Source organism: Centropristis striata, chromosome 20, assembly GCF_030273125.1.
Source record: "Centropristis striata isolate RG_2023a ecotype Rhode Island chromosome 20, C.striata_1.0, whole genome shotgun sequence".
NCBI lineage: Eukaryota > Metazoa > Chordata > Actinopteri > Perciformes > Serranidae > Centropristis > Centropristis striata.
Window position 1 is genome coordinate 10,470,616 of NC_081536.1, and position 17,814 is coordinate 10,488,429.

General features: G+C 37.5%; 1 protein-coding gene across 1 annotated transcript in view; it reads right to left on the reverse strand.

Moving 5' to 3' along the window:
* Window positions 1-17,814, reverse strand: part of LOC131958674 (collagen alpha-1(XIX) chain) — a 112,914-nt gene that overhangs the window by 87,112 nt on the left and 7,988 nt on the right. Inside the window, exons 5-10 of the mRNA XM_059323823.1 lie at window positions 14,228-14,351; window positions 13,870-14,145; window positions 12,861-12,941; window positions 12,091-12,210; window positions 10,982-11,026; window positions 4,173-4,217 (exon numbers count right to left, since the gene is read on the reverse strand). Of these exons, the coding sequence (XP_059179806.1) occupies window positions 4,173-4,217; window positions 10,982-11,026; window positions 12,091-12,210; window positions 12,861-12,941; window positions 13,870-14,145; window positions 14,228-14,351 (691 nt within the window). The remainder of the gene's footprint in view (window positions 1-4,172; window positions 4,218-10,981; window positions 11,027-12,090; window positions 12,211-12,860; window positions 12,942-13,869; window positions 14,146-14,227; window positions 14,352-17,814) is intronic.

The following is a 17,814-nucleotide window of genomic DNA, read 5'->3' on the forward strand; positions in this document are numbered from 1 at the left end:
TTTTGCACATATATGCATGCAGCAATTAACTCTTTAACATTATAGATAATCAAGTTGGCAGGTTTCTTCAAAACACCCATTTCTACATTCAACCTCTGCATTTAACCCAGCCTTTACACACCAGTGAACACACACCATGCTAGGAGCAGTGGGCAGCACATTACTGCACCAGGAGAGCAGAGGGAGGGTTAGGCACCTTGCTCAAGGGCATCTCATCACTCTCTTTAGGCCACAGACTGCCCATTGATAACTATTTACAGTATATGCATGACAATGAAGAGCAAAGAAAATGGGTCACGTGAGCTGTGAAATGTTTACCAAATTTTTTAAAATTGAAGTGGGTTCACTGAAATATTTCAGAATCAAAAACTATTTTTTCTTTAAGTTCAACACCACATAATTGCACCACAAATACAATGTTAACAAAAGTGAAAAAATATTTTTTGTATCTGCCCCGTGATTTAGATCCACGTCAAAATGTAATGGGTCTTTCACTGGCCAATGACACACCCATCGCGCTAGAAGCTCTTCTGTAGTTCTGTTGACAAACAGACAAAAAGGTAAACAAACCGAGTGAAAAGCATGACCCTCCCTGGTGGAGCTAAAAAAAACATTCATCCATAAATCTTTCCATTAAACGTTAGCATTCATCTTATGTCTATTTATACAAACTCACTTAAAGAATTAAGAAGCAATTTGTCCTCATTAACATGCAAATTTAAGCGCCAAGGGACTCCACAATCGAATCACTGCCCTGTACAGATAGACTGTGTTGGTAGTATGATATTTCTATCATGTATTGCTCTGGAGTTATTGTGGTTATAAGAATGTATATACACTTAAATGCACGGATGCCACCAAACTGACATTATGTCCCACACACACTTAAGAAATACTTTCTAAATGCAACTATGTATGTAAATAAATCTGTTCTAATATCTAGAAGTTTGCATCCTGTCCCCATCGGTGCAATAAAGTTAAATCCCAAATACTAAAACTCACTTACAGCTTTTTTAAACTGAGCTTAGCAAGGAGCCACCCACTTGCACCACAGTGACACTGCTACAAAAACACATTTGGGAACCAGATACCGAATTCCCGGCAATATTATTTGTAAGTGAGCTCACTGCATCAGTTCAGCTCCAGCAAAGTCTACAGCATGCGTAAGATTATATTTTGTCAGGGAATAAGCTGTCTGGGGCTTATTCCACCAAATATAAAATCTTAGTAGCTCATTTCCACAAATATCTTCCTGATCACTGATTCATCAGGCTACCCAGCCCCAACTTTCCAGACACTCTGCCAGAAATGTGTGAGATGACTCGGTGCTTGTTGGCTCTGTTATTAAGAGTGTAACCTATACAGTTTCCTGACCTCAGCTGGCCAGTACTCAAGCAAACTGCCATGTTATAGTGTCCAAGGGCAGCCATATTATTGCTCTATAATATTGACAGCTGCGTGAAATTGTTGTTCTCACAATGTGGCGAACAAACAGCCTGAAATGGGTGCGTCTTAGGTTTTATCAAAGGAAGTCCTTCAAACCAGAAGAAAGGGATACAAAAAAGACAGAAAAAAGTGTCAAGGAATTGAGCTTAGGTATCAAACACTACAAAATACAGTACTGTGCATTATCATCAAAATCAATGCTACTGGTGGTGCTTTTGATGTGGACTTTTCTTGTGCACTGTTGTGTAACCAAACAGCTTTAGCTGTCTCCTAAACTGCTTCTCAGAGAGTGGAGAGGCTGTGCCATTAAGTGTTATTCCATATTCCATGTACCAAGGTTCATTGGGATATATGTCCCCCCACGGTGAGCTTAGCATGGTCCATGGATATAGGTCCAGGATTAAGCCATCCTCCTCATCCAGAAATGATCCTATTTACTGCTGATGCATAAACTGCCTCCACAAACAGCCGCTATACAATTGATCACTTGAATGCAATAAAATATCGAGTGAATATGAATGTTTTCTGGGAATAGAATCATAATCCCATATACTCTCTTTCCGATACATGGATGCACTACAGGACATTCTCACTTGCTGTACTGGCATTACACAAAGCGGTGGTTCCCTGTAGGATTGTACTCAATAGTTTGAATCCTCGAAGCTTCATTCAAAATGTTGACATTTAAATTATAAATTATCATTCAATACAGCCTTTATCTGATTCTGTTAAAACCCTCTTTATTTGTTCATAGTTGACAAATATTAGGCTACAATAATATTATTAATATTATACCACTTGTAGAATTAGATTCCAATGTAAACTCTAAAAGACCAAATGCATTGAAAAAAGACTGAGGCAATCATTTCTAAAATTTGCAGCATGTTTTCATTAAGATTAAGATTAAGATTTCCTTTATTAGTCCCACAGCGGGGACATTTCAAGAGTTACAGCAGCAAAGTGGATAACAATAAAAACAATAAATAGTAAACAGCAGTATAAACTAGAAATATAAGAGAGGTATTGGCAAAGAAACAGCAAGTATTTACAATTTACAATATAAATAAGTAGAAATATAAAAAGTATTAACAATTAAAACAAAAATAAAATAAAAAACTTGAGGAACATTATCTACAATGCAGACAGAGTCAGCAGTTGGATATGGACCATTGCACAGATAATATTGCACATATGAATTAAATTATAGAAATATTGCATTGTGTTTATAGCTCAGTAATTGTCTATGTCTGGTTTGTGTGATCTACTGGGAGCAGGAAAGACCTGCGTTAACGCTCCTTCACAGAAAGGAAATAACTCAACGGTGAGTGAGAGCTGCTGTAACAAGCTGCCACTAGTGCGGCACCATATTGCCTTCATCTTCCAAAATATTCTGCTCCCATCAATATTTGTTGCCGCTTAGCCTTTCAAAAATGTTGACTGTGATCATAAAACTGTTTGCTCTCCTGCTTCTTTGACACAAAGACAGGCATGCACCTGTATTAACAACTGTCTAGCAGCAATCCAACAGCACCATAAATTAACCACATTAACAGTAAATGTATTTAGGCTCTAACACTATAATAGTAAATCACTTAAGTCGTGACAAAAGGGGCTGCACACATATTAACAAGGCGGTCTAGCAGCACCTGTATTCACTAAAGAAAGCTAAGCTCATTTAATTAAGTGAGACACATTCAAATCTTCATTCAAAACCCTCAGTAGAAGCTTTGAATATAAAAACATTTGCGACAGCCCTAATTCCTGGTAATCGCCCCTGCCCTCCCTTACAGAAGGAGATAAACAAAGGCGTCCAAGTGCCACATTTGACGGACAACAATATTATTGATGACGATATCATAGAGCGCAATAAGTAAACAAAAACATGTTGATGGCAGTAAAATGTAATTTTCCTGAGAGCAAGTGAAATCTGGCAATTTTCTCAGCTCTTCAGGATTGTAACAGCAACATCCCATTAGAAAACAAGCACTTAGTCTGTCTTAAAGCTTCCATTAAAACATGTGGTTTTCTCCCAATTTAAATGTCTGACTCCGCTGCCATGTCTGGCACATCTGACATCTGACCCCCATTATTGGCCAAGGGAGGGCGTAGACAGATACCTTAAATATGCATCAAGTTATGCAAGCCATTTGTTTTTCCACCGGTAGCTAAGAGCGTTACCGAGAGGGCATAACTGAGGTTCACCCACAGATCCCAGCCCCCTCTGGCCAGACAGCCAGACCCTCTAGTAGAAGTTGCTACTACAGCGACATGAACACAATCCTTTACTGGCTTCCCACCCAGAATACTTGGCAACTACGTCCAAAGGGGCACCCGGCCAAGCCACAACCGTCGCCGCCTTGGACTGAACCTGCGCCTCTGTACCAGGCACCCACTTGCCGGTTTAACTCGATTTTGAGATTGCTCTGTTTTCTGTGTTGCTGTGACACAAAGCAAGCCAATGAGTCAATCCAATAATGCTAGTAAATCATCTCAGAAATGGCCAGTGACAGATTCCATAAATCACTAAACAAAAAGTACCACGTGCTATTCTCTGCATCAAAAAAACATGCAGTAAAAATAAAAGTTCAAGCAAAAACAAAATGTAATAAGGGACAAAAAAGTCCCTATTGATTTCATGTCAATCATAGCTTTAATCACAGCTTTAAGGGCAAAGCAACACTTGGGAATTTTGATGGTAAGGTTTCTAAGTTGTTTGAGCGGCCTACCTTTTGTCCTGGGTTTCCTGAAGCCCCGGACTCCCCTGTGTCCCCCTGTGACGGAAACAACACACGGACCAGTTAGTGAAAGGTCTCTCGTTCACACATTAGTGAATAGCTTTATGACGGCTTGTCATTTCAGCAGCGATCTCGCTCCTACAGCTGTTCCACAAGTTACTGCTGACACAGTGGCTCAGCAGCTGCAGATCGGGATACTATTTCCCAACAACTGGAAAAGCTCAAATCTGAACCTTGTTAAGAATCATTGTATTATTTTAATAATTGTAGTTTTTTAAAAAAAAGAGAGGACAGGACAGGGCAAGAAAGGAAGCAAGATTGTCTTAGGGGGAGAAGACAGAATGGGAAAGAAAAGGAAACAGATTGTCCACAATATTGTTAAAAGACAGGAGATGGAGGTAGATAGCTTTTCAACAAATTAAGCTCACACAGAACTTGCTGCAAGCAAAGGATCTAATTAAACATAATGTTCATTCATGGTCACATCTTCATTATAAGCCCTGTTTATTAGAACTCAATAGGCTGGTTTAGCAGGAACAAGAAAATGTGGTAAAACCTAATGGATGCCATCCTCAAACCACTGGTTATGAACCTATTATTAAAGAAAACACGCCCAGTCCACCTTTTATAAATATTAATTCATTTGAGGCATAAAAATGCCGTTCTTCGACTTGATATTCAGCATGTGTCAAGATGTAACTCTTTCCATGAACTCAGCAATTAGATGATAATTCCATCTGTGCGAGACAAAAGAAATGCAAAGCTGCCGATGTCATTCATTAAGGAGAGATAAGCCTCCTATACGATGCATATGGGAATGTGCATATTTCACAGTGCTCTCGATTCAGTCTTCTTTAATTTACATTTTCTATTCAACCACTGACACAAGACCTGTTTTGTTGAAAAGCTAATAACATTTCAACACTGATGAATATAATCGGAACAATGACAGGTTCTGATAGCCAATAGAAATTCAGTGTCAGCAAAATAATAGCGTCTTGAATAAAAATTCCTGAATTTATTCACTTTGGAGAGTATAAATTGAATTAGGGGGTACTAATTGAAAACACAAGCCATAAGGGCAGGAGAGTTGTAAATGGTGAAAAACAAATTAAAAGGTATTGTAAAAGGGGAAGAAGTTTTAATTTCACCATTATGCCTGTGTGTTTTTTTATTTTGCATGTACATGCAGGAGCTGTAAATCTAGTAATACCAGGGTTTATGTGCAAGGCCATAGAAAATGGATTTCCTTTCAAGTAAGCTGCATTCTTATAACCCAATCCTTATCTGTTTAATTTCCTGAGGGATTCTGGATTAATCATAGCAGTTTAATCCCTTTGCAGTGCATTAGAATCCTCCGTCAAACTCTTGACTGTAATGCGGGATAGTACTTTCTGTTGGAGTAACACAGCCAAAGTAATCCCCACACACTTTCCTCAGAAACCCTGTGTGTAGGTCACGATGATTGGCCTGCACTTCTCATTATGGGTGTTTTAAATGCTCTAAATTGCCCAGATGTCTTTGATTAATCTCCGCAAAGTCAAGCTAAATTGTTAATAAGTATACTCTGACTACTTTTTAATCTTATACAGAACGAGAATCTCATGTTGGTAATTGAAAGTCTCATGAGCTTACCTTATTAGCAGTATTTGCTATGACTTTGTTACCCCCCTTTAATGATTATAATGTAAATCTAAAAGAGTGCCGACTCCCCTTCAGTACTCCCTTAGAAATTTAGGGATCAATATGAATTAAATACGCTTAACGGAGGTCCACTGCTACCATAATTTACCCGACAGATTAATGTGCAACAAGGTCAGAGGTAATAAGAGGAAAGCAATTACTACATGTGATTGTGTTAAAGCATGACGTCTCTGATATACTGCACAGATGGCTCCAAATAAACTACTTTTTACACAGTTTTTCTCTTAGTGGTAGTTTCCCATGAACATGGAGAAATTCCACAAGACATGAAGAACATTTTCACTTGATGATTGGTGGCATTTTGTTGTCTTCTGAGTGTCTGCTTCAGTTGCTTTCCTCAGTAAAAATTTTCACTAACGTCTGTGAAAGACATACAGATTATCCTAGTTTGACATATCATTTGCTGTTCTGCTTGAATTATCAAGTCAAATACATCTTCACCTCTTCACATGTTTCACCCCTATACCTCAAACCGCTTTTGGTCGTTAATGCTTATTCAACACATACCATGTATGATACATGTAGTGATGGAACAGCAATGATTGAAACATATGTTGTTATTCAAGATTGCAATAACAGCATCAATAAAATAATCTACAATATTTGTTTAATAACTTTTATGCCCAATTATACCAAATGTCGCTGATTTGCATCATACCTAAATGTATATCTGTTGTATGTGCTATATTGAAATTAACAATCTCCACTTAATGTATTTATTTTTAAATACATTTAGGCAGTAAGGGGTTAATAATGACCTATTTCGAGGAATTTAAAGAGATAGTCAAGATAGGTTGCATGATAGTCCATGGTCAGTGAATTACCTACAGCCAGTGGTGGAAAGTAACTAAGCATATTTACTCAAGTACTGTATATTAGTATAATTTTGAGGTACTTGTACTTTACTTGAGTATTTCCATTTTATGTAACTTTATACTTCTACTCGACTACATTACAGTGAGCAATGCAATTGTTGTTGTACTTTTTACTCCACTACATTCAGCTGCCAGCTTTAGTTAATTTTCACATCAAGATTTAACATAAAGTGCATGATCAATTTAAAGTGATTAGACATTTTAATTAAACCTCATAACAGTATATCAAACAGTTTAAATGACTCCTACATTGAGCAAATTAAAGTGCATACATAAATTCATCAATGATAATAATCCAATAATATATTGGAATATATAAAACAATCTGAGTGGGGCCATTCTGCATAATGTGTACTTTTACTTTTGGTAATTTAAGATGCTGATACTTTTGTACTTTTACTTAAGTAAGTTTTTTAATGCAGGACTTTTACTTGTACTGGAGTAATCTCACAGTGAAGTATTAGTACTTTTAGTGTTGGCTTAAAGCAAACCAGAGCTGTACCCATTCTTAAAGTCTTATAGTCTAAGTATTTATTTTGGATTGGGTTGTAATGTTTTTCTTTTTATCCTTTGTATTATTATTGTATATATTTGTTTGAGTAGTTACCTTGGATCGGTATGTAAGATGTTTTTTTTTGTTTCTTCCTTTTCTCTCTTATTTCCTTCTTTTCTTCGTATTGTTGTATAGATTTATGATGATTTTAATCTCTAAGCTATATTTATACAGGGTTTATTTTTTATTTACTTTTTCTCAGGGTAAATGTATATTGTAATTGTTTGTAATTTTATTCTATTTTGTAGATCGGGTAATTGTGTATTGGATTTTTATAGTATTGTGATTCTGTATGTCGTTGTAAAAGCCCAATTAGGGACAGGAGTTGAAAATTAGCTGAAGCTATATCTCTGAATGCAGCACATCAGATGCATGCCCTGTATCTATGCTAACTGCATTGTCCTTATCAAATAAAAATAAATTAAATTTTACTTAAGTAAGAGATCTGAATACTGTTTCCACCACTGCCTATAGCAGATGGCAGTTGGCAAGCCCCCAGTTTAAAGAAGCAGACAGGAGCCTCTCATCACCAACTATTGTTAAGTACCTCATAAGAACCCACTTAAAAAAAGCAAACCATCCCAATAAGTGATACAATAACCTGTGTCACCAAAAGTAATGCACCTCAGTCTATCAAACACAGCAACTGTAGCTTGTGTGAACTCATTCAAACTCTAAATCAGGTAAATTAATTTATCCCAAAGCACCACTGTCAGTGGACTAATTGCCGGAGTGGCACTCAAGCTGCTGTGCCTGTAAATGTATTGATTTCAGTCATCGTTTAAACAAATGCCTCCCTGCCTGAGATTTATTAAGTCCAGATTAAACCTTAGATTACGTGTGGTATTTTTTCACTCTGAGAACGTGTTTGGCCCTCACACTGCGACAAAAATTCATTACACAATGTGAGTGTAAGGAGATGAAGGAGATGAATAAGGGGATTAGGAGGAAAAGGAGGTTGAAATGAAGAAGATGAGGCATGTCTCAAGACTCAAAGTGGGAGGAACATATGAGGGGGAGGGCAGATATTTACAACATAACACTCTAAAAGAAAATGTCAAGAATAGAATACATTATATTTCTTACTGTCACATTTCAATATATAAGTAAAAAAATATGTAGACAGAGCCAGAAAACAGAATAATTCTGATTCAGCAAATTACATTTTCATGCTACAACCATTAGTTTATTTTTGTTTTACTTATCACTCAGCAATATATTCCTTTAACACAAACATTTGCAAAGCAAGAACTATGTCTAGATTGATTAATTATTGGGGGTGATGTCAGTTGGCTGTGCCAGTTAACCACCATCGAACTGGAGGGCTTAGTCTCAAATGTGTAGTCCCTAATCAAGTTTTCCTTAACTTCATTGATTTAGTGTTGAAGCCTGTAATAGGATTTGTTATGAATTTTGTTGTTCAGTAAGTAAACAAATGGTGCCAAGTATTGATTTGTTGAAGACCTGAAATTAGATTTCAGGTGTTAACAGTGAGAGTCACTGACTCATAGCACAAGACATGGCCTGCAGAAACGATGGGAAAAAAATAAAACGGCCTGTTGGAAGTCATGTTTAAATCTTTGCTGAGCATTGTATCACAGCAGATCTGTGTTAAAGGTAACTCCGGGAATATATAACTATTTGCGAAAGAACCTGCTATACATACTGCCTTTTGTGAAATGTAAAACTGCGTTAAAAAAAAATGCATTCTCGCCTACTTAATATTGTCATTTCACTTAGCGGCAAGTAATTAATCACCAGCACCGCCAACACACTCAAAGTGCACATGCACGGACACTTTACAGCTTGAGAGCTGATCCCTGCTAGGTCAATTAGGAGTCATTAGAGGCCAATTATAACACATTTACAAATTTGATTAGTACAATCTGTTGCTATACACACAGTTTTGAATAGAATGTTCTATATTCCTAACGAGAATATGGCTTCTCACATAGCAAGTTTAATAGACATAGATCTATTAACGACTTCAGAACTGCCACCTAATCATATATGATACCGGAAATGATAAAAAAAGAAAAAAGACAAACAAAATAACTACAAATAACTGACTAGCATTAACAACTATAAAGCTTTAACCTGTTCAGACGCCCTGTCCATTTTAATAGACATAACTTCTCATATTGAGATTCTCAGTCCATTGGACTGAACAGGGAGAAAAAACACATAATCAAGTATTATACTAGTTAATCATGGATGAATTTAGAGTGCAACTCCACAATTACAATATATGTATATTTTATCCTTTGACCATAATTGGCTACTAAATGGGTTAAAGCTAAAAGTGTTAAAACCTCTACAGTATTTCTGTATCGATATATGTATATATCTGTATATCTCTTAGAAAAAAATACCAAATTCTCACATTGAAATCATTGCTTAGTCACATGGCAGCTAAACGCAAAATAAGAATTGCTTTCTTAATAATAAAGAAATCTCTTTAATTCCTGATTAATCTAACACTATATACGACACAACAGCGACCTCAAATGCCAAGCCAATCTGAAGTGTCCGAACCAGCAGCACCTGGTTTGTGCGGTTTATATCGGCTACACAGCATGAAACACAATGACACTCCTACAGTAAGAATAATTCACCATGCATACAGCAAAAAAAAATTTAAATTTCCGTGCTGAGCTCCACAGGTATAATGATTTTACACTAATATATATGTCGCTTTTGTGCCTTCCAGGAATGAGTGGTGTCCCGAAACAAAAGTCATCCTGCATATCTTAATCCCACAGCCACATCATGGTAATTAGGACACTGACCCCAGAAGCCATCTGGTCTTATCAGGCATACAGTACCACCACCTGTTCATCCCTATGAATTCAATTCATAGCTGAATGCATTCTCCCTTGCTCCTTTTTTTTAACCTTGCAAAGAGAGCTAAAGGGGGATCTCATACTCCAAACTGTGCAATTTGTCGTGGGGGGGAAAATAGTACTTTTTTTACCTGGGTATTTGGTGGTTCATTTATGCTTTTTTCTTGTCTGCCAACACCCACAATTTTCAATAACTGGGCATTTACCATTTACAATTCCACCTGTCTATTGAGCTGTCATGGAGGAGAATACTTCCCTTTTTGAACCACCTATTTTTTCAGTGATTGGACAAATGTATGATTTCCCAATTCATACACCTTGGAAGAATTGGGAGAATATTCACCTTGTGAAGGTAATTGTAAGGTAGCATCCCTGCATGACTTTGACAACTGAACATGAACCTTTGTCAGACACTACAGCGGAGACATTTGCTTTCTAAGAGAGAGCTGTATTCCTCTTTCTCCGACAATGAATTTCTGACAAAGTATAAATTTGCCCTCCAGGGACTAGCTCTCATTCTTCACATTCAGACCTTGCAACCGTTTTGGAAAACCCATTGTACTGGCCAGAGAGGAAAATATGGTTGTTTACCACATGGGACAAAACATAGTGTTAATACTGTCTTTGATTAAATGAATGTTTCTGAATTATGTATGACTTCCAGTCAGTCGTGGGTGTTAAACGTGATGCTGCCCACCTTCTAGTCTAGACTGCGTTGAAAATATTGCATCTCTCACATTCACTTAACCCCTACATGTTTTCTTTGAAATAAATACCAAAAACAAACAAGTGCATTTATCAACATCATAAAAATGTTTTCCATACCTTGTCTCCTTTATCCCCTTTCTGTCCTGGCAGTCCAGCATCACCCTGTGCACATAGTATACATTAGTAGGATTTAAAGCTTTTTTGTAATCAAAGAGAAAATGTGACTGTTGCTATTGTATATGTCATTATTAAACACATTTAAGCCATTGACATAAATGCTGGACATTTCTGAGACTTTATTGTGATTCTGACTTGATACTACAGTGAAAAACAGCACCATCAGTAACTAATTGGAAGGAGATTACATTTTGTTTATTAAAAGCATGAATCTTAGGTGCTTTCATGAAAAGGAAAAGGGAAAAACTGCAAGAATTTTGATGATGCATAAGACCTAAAAATACCTCTAGGTCCATCATTTGTTAGTCACTGTTGCTGTAGTGATGTATGGCAATGCACAGTGCTACATTTTGTATGAACATAAGACATCACATACTCTTAACTTTTACAATAAAGCGAACTGGTTTATGAGTGTCTAATAAGCTTGACCCCACAAGTAAGATGTTTAGTTCTAAATTAGTAAAGTAATGAAACTCTTACAGTCAGATTGTTACTTGAAAATGTATAATCCTTATTATTTGGGCCTATTCTATAATCTAAAGTTCCTGTTTAATAAAAAAAAAATAGTGTTCTAATCTTTTACCCCAAAAGTTGATTTCACTGTAGGTCTATAAAAAGTTTATTCTGTTTGTAACTTACAGGCAAAATTAAAAAATCATAAAGGGCTTGGTGTTGAATTGGACATCACCTTAAAGCTGTACCATCTGCTCCCTTCAAAGACGGCTCGAAGCTCTCAGGTCTCAATTTGCATTTTAATCAAACTTTAATATTTGCATTTGAGAGAATCCTTTTGCATTTTAACAAATTAGTAGAGATTTACCATGCCTGGACACTTTGGGAGAATGATACCCGTGTTTGCCAATAGATTATGGCTTTACTGATTTTATTTGGCGTCCAAAGAAAAAACCTTTTGGTATAAATGTCCTTTAACTGGCACTTTAGTGCTTCTAAAGGATCGGGAACATGCAGTGTAAATCAGTGCTGGCTCAGCTACAATAGACATTACACTTACTCAATTAGAAGCCCTTGTTGGGTGGAATTGATTGTACCTTTTCCGCCGGACAGTGACATCTGTCAATTGACTTTGAGGCCGGCTGAGACAGCATCTGGGGGAGCTGGGCTGTAACCAGGGGAGGGGAAGTCCCATTAAAGGTCTTCTTGGCTTCACACTGGATCAATACAGAAATTTCACCATTTAGACACCTTTCTTTGTCACATCTGCTACACGGCAACAACTCCAAAATCAACTGTAATGCTGCACTTAACCCAAGGTAATCTGCTGTAGGTTTTAGCTGTCATGCACATCAACACTTCATGCTGCAAATAACAAATATAAAAGGTGTGTAGTAAAACTTAGAAAGTACTAAGGAGACAATCAGTGATGAGTCCTTCTCAAGGTTGTGAGAATGCCCCCAGAGTAACTTTACACTGGCATGACAGCATGCTTATGGTGACATGTAATGGTAAGGGGTAAAAGGTCATCTCTCCATTTGGAATCACTGTAACATGAGATATTATTGATTCTACGATGATGGAATATCTCTGTTATTACGTTTCCATCTGGGGACATGTCCCCACATGGGCAAAACGAAAAATATGTTACACTTTCATTGTCTTATCACATACATCACATGAATACACAAAAATTTGAGGGCAAAAATATAACATATAACTTTTACTTCTCTCATTCTGAAATTAATTATATATAAAAACGAATGACATAAATGTTGTCAGAACTGATTACTACTCAATACTTGTTGTCATTTTTTTTCAGTAAACATTTGGTATTACTACTATGGTGTAAAATCATAGCATTTACCTTTGGCTCCAGTAGCTCGCAGCAATTTTCCATTTCGGCCATATAAGGGTCACAGTAGATTATGAATTGTTTTAGTTCAATCTGTGGAAAAGAGCTTTCATTAAGGGACCATTACAGCACCATACAGTAGTTTCATCATCCTATAATGACTCTCTTTTTACTGACATCTGATCTTTACTGGTTAGGACAGTACAATATGATTGATTTTCAGCTGCTGTATCTTGAAACTGTCCTAGCTAAGGGTGGCACGGATCCATTCATCGATTCAGTCAATTCAACCTTTATTTTAAATTCAACAGGTCTATTTTAATTATTTTCATTAAAACAGAATAGATCTTTAATTGAAATTTGTGGAAGAATTCAGTAATTAAATTGTCAAATCGTAGTTTAGTTGCTTTTTGTAGGTTGATATAAATGTAAATGTTCATGTGTTAATGGCTCATATAACTGCAAAGAATCTATATAATACTATATCATGATAACGTTACATATCGTGTTTTTCATTGCCAGCAAAACACTTCAAAATGTGACATCAAAGCCTCAAATATACATATTTAAGATACCATCAACTTCTGCATGTATTGCAGCTGCTTCAGAGCAGAACCTGAATCTTATTGTACTGACTTGTACATCTACACAAATCACATGGACTTAAAGGTCAGCTGCTAATGCTACTTAAGCCAAGTTCTACTCAGAGGCATTGGCTGATCAAATGGCATAGCTGACCTAATGTTTTTTTTAGCACTTTGGGGCGTCCCTGCGAATGAGCATAACACATATGACACAATAGAGGATTTACAGAGATTAAGAAAATATGCCCCAGAGACGTGTTTTAAATACCTTTAAAAGCACTGGGTGTGCATTTCACAAATGTCTTTGAAGATAGTGAACTATTGATGGAGATTAGTAACAAAACTACAGCATCAGAACCAGTAAATCCTTAAATGACACTGTGAAGATTTAGATAAAGACAGGAAAAATGTTTTCACAAAGTTTGTGTGGGACATACATCTACAGGTCGTCCATCCTCCACTCGTGTAGTGATGAGAGTGCGCCCACTGGGGTCGACGCTGTCCTTCTCATCAGTCAGTCTCCTTTCTATTAGCTTGCAGTCCATGTAAACGGAGACTATGTTGCTCTGTACAGAAATGCTCAGCTTGTGCCACTGGCGATCAAAAAGGGCATGTAGGTCACGGCTCTTAAATGTGTAGCGAAGTGCGTTCTTTAAAAGGCCCTGGGAAGAAAACTCCACCACCTTCTTGACACCATCAACCACAACAGATACCTAAGGGCAGAGAAAAAAAAACATCATATACTAACATATTTGTAGATACTGAAAATTATATAAAACATATAATGGGACCCACCTGACCGCCTCCCGACTGGTCGAAAATCTGCCAAAGATACCAGCGGTCTTTTTTTGTAGTTCTTCTTACCCGGAAGACGGTGACAACAGAGTATTCACTTGAAAGCCCATTTGGAAATATTTCTCTGAAAAACATCACATAACACAGTCAGATTCTCACAGAATATACATATTACATGTGTAAATATAATAGGGGTGTAACGACCCAATTAAAGTTTCTGTATGGACAATTTAAAAGTAAATTTTCAGCAGCTTGGTCCTTTTTATCTACTTAATTTATGTGAAGTTCATTTATAAAGTTAATCTACCTCAGTGTCCTTTTGTGTCCTTGTAGTTGATTTAATAAAACCACAATTTTTTTCTCATTCACCCTCTACCAAAAAATGGAGGTATGACCTGAACCGTGCTTTTGGAGACGTTACACCCCTATGTTGTTATAAAAAAATGAAAGATAACAGTGTCAAGTGTCATTCCTCAACATTGACCGTAAACTCTTTTAAAGCTTTCAGTGGCTGAACAATGCATCAGCCAATCAACTTCAATGATCAATAAAACATTTCAATATCCGCCTGCTTCCCAGTCATACACATAAATAAACCTGACAAACTTGATTCCATTTAGCCTGATGAATTTTATACTGTCTTTCAGATAATGAAAACATGAAGAAATTGATCCAAATGTTCAGAAGCCAATCTTTTACCTCACTGTGCTACAGTTATATGGTCACAGATGCAGAGTGCAATGCAGTGGTAGGTTTATGTTTATGACCTTAGATGCTCTGTAAAGTCAAATAACAATTCTGTTCACAGATGAAAATGTGCTTCAGCAGATGAAAACTATGCAGAGAAAACAAGGAATATATAGAAAAAACAACATCATATTTCAAATCACGCCCACGCTCAAATGAATTACAGCTTATTCAGTAAGTCATCTCTCAACCCACAACCCTGCTCCCTTTCTAATTTTATACATTCTGTAAAATAAACAACAAAACATTGTACCCTTCAAAATGCTCTAACCCTAGCCCTAACTCCAGGCTCAGATTAACAGTCAGAAGTGGGGGAGCATAAACATAATAAATCAAGATCAGCAAAAATAATAATAATGCAATGATAAGGTCATTGAGAAAGCAGAGCACAGCCTGGGGGAGGGAGAGAGAGAGTTTCTTTGGACAGGTTGGAAATTAGTTTTCACTCCAATATATCATCTCCTATTCTCTCAGAGCTTCATACCCTCTTCTATTGTGTCCCTTGAATTCTTTGAGATTTCAGTGTAAACGGTACATGACTAAAATGATAAATACACCAAGTTAAAACCTCCGAAAAAATGCCTCTTTGAGAGGCCAAGGGCTGGGAAGGTTATTTGTTGCCGAAGGGCTAAAGGACTATTTCAGCCACAAATCAATATGAAAAGTGGCAGGGCAATTTATAAAAATGAGGATTTATAAAATAAATTCAACACGGAATATTTCCATGCTGCACATACAGTAACTGCTTGTACCGAACGCCTTACACATTATTATAAGAGGCAGGGAGTAGCATTAACGAAAGATGTAAAAGAGAACTCCAAGAGCCTTTTCACTACACTGCAACGTTATGGAACATAATAAATTGAATATAACTGAGAATACTCTGTGAAATACACTGCTGGGCTGGTTTCTGTTCGAGCCCTGGAGTTCACAGGCTTCTTTACAAAGTCCCCAACTAAGTCTGCTCTTATTTCAAAACACTGCTTGTCTACAGTGCGGCACACTTGATCTCTGAGGGCCCAGAGGGTTAAAGTTCTTGACCTTGTGTTGACTGCCATCTGTGGCTAAATAGCTAAACCTGGAGCTCAGAGTGGGCTGGTTTGAACACTGTTATTGAGACGCTTTGAAAAAACGCTGCTCTGCACGTTTAAGTAAGTGATAATGAGTCAACGAAAAGGATCTGCATTCATCTCTACTGCTCTCATGCCACAATGCCAAAAAATGTTTTACAAGATACTGGGCTGTATATGACTTTGCCAACCGCGTCACTAAAAAGTTCCATTTATATTTATATCTCATCTCGCTGGAAATTTTTAGAAAAACCTCAGCCACCTCCTATATTACATTATACAGAGGGTAGTAACGGTTTGTGTATTTATACAAACCGTCATGATACAGGGGTCACAGCCCGGTGCACACAGCCGAATGCAGAATACACAGACTGATGCACAACATGTGGAGCCAAAGTTCACCAGAGCCAGTTCTGCAACTTTCAGTTTTATGCCGCGAGCAACATACATTAAGGAAACCACATGGAGCCGATTGATGTGGGAGTTTGTTACACTATGGCTAAGTTTTATGTCTTACTAATCATCCAGCTGTATGAACCATGACTCCGGGGCATGAACCAAACCCTGACTTTTGTGTACTGCTACACCCCTAAAAACAATGTGTTGTTCAAATTGGAGTCACATGATGTTTATATACTACAGCAGTGGTTCTCAACCTGGGGTCGGGACCCCCAACGGGGGCATGAGATTATTTCTGTGGGTCACCAGGTGGTTGTTGGGAAAAAAAGAAATTCCATCCATCCATTCTCCTTATACGCTTATCTGATCTCGGGCTGGAGAGGATCCCAGCTGACAATGGTAGAGAGACGTGGTACACCCTGGACAGGTCGCCAGACTATCACAGGGCTGACACATAGAGACAGACAATCATGCTCACATGCACTCCGACAGGCAATTTAGAGTTGCCAATTAAACCTAAGCTGCATGTTTTAGGACTGTCGGAGGAAGCCGGAGTACCTGGAGAGAACCCACGCTGACACGGGGAGAACAAGCAAACTCCACACAGGCCAGAGTCTAAACGGTGACCCTCTTGTGACAAATTTTTTTTTTTTTAATCACAAATTTTAGAGTGGAGGTTTTATGTTTTTTTTTTTATTTAAATTACTGTGCGAGTTTGGTACCTTCCTCATTTTATATTCAGTGCTTAATATGTAAATCAGGAGGTTCTGCAGCACAGAGAGGGTCAACGGGTCAACGTGTCAAGAATCCACAGTGCCTGGAGCACATTGCACAACGCTTATGTGCTTGAAAAATAAATACAACTAAACAAAACTGTCCTTACAAGCAAAGCACTATATATTTACAGTTAATAATCAGACCATTCACAATAATAATCCAAAATCAGCAGGGGGTATTGCGTAAAAACAGCTCTCTCTCGTCACCGTCATGGGGGATTGCAAACACCAAACTGATCATTATGGGGGGTCCCATCTCAAAACGGTTTAGACCCACTGTAATACAGGGCTGAATCTGAAGTACAATCTGAAGTAGCTTGGCCTGGTTCCAAGCCAAAATACTGAAAGAAATCTTGAGTGAAGAGTCTTTCAGGAAAGAGTTACTTGTGCATAAGTACTGTATATATTGTAAAATAGTGCACTTCAATAGCCATAATCAGGAGAAGCACAGAAGATCACAGAGCTTCCACAAGAGTTATAACCACAACTAATTCCATTTTAATACAGAATGACCATGTGCTTTCTGGAAACTATCACCACTCTTGGAAAATGTCTTTGACCATGCATATTGCTTGGCTGGCACTACTCCTTGTAT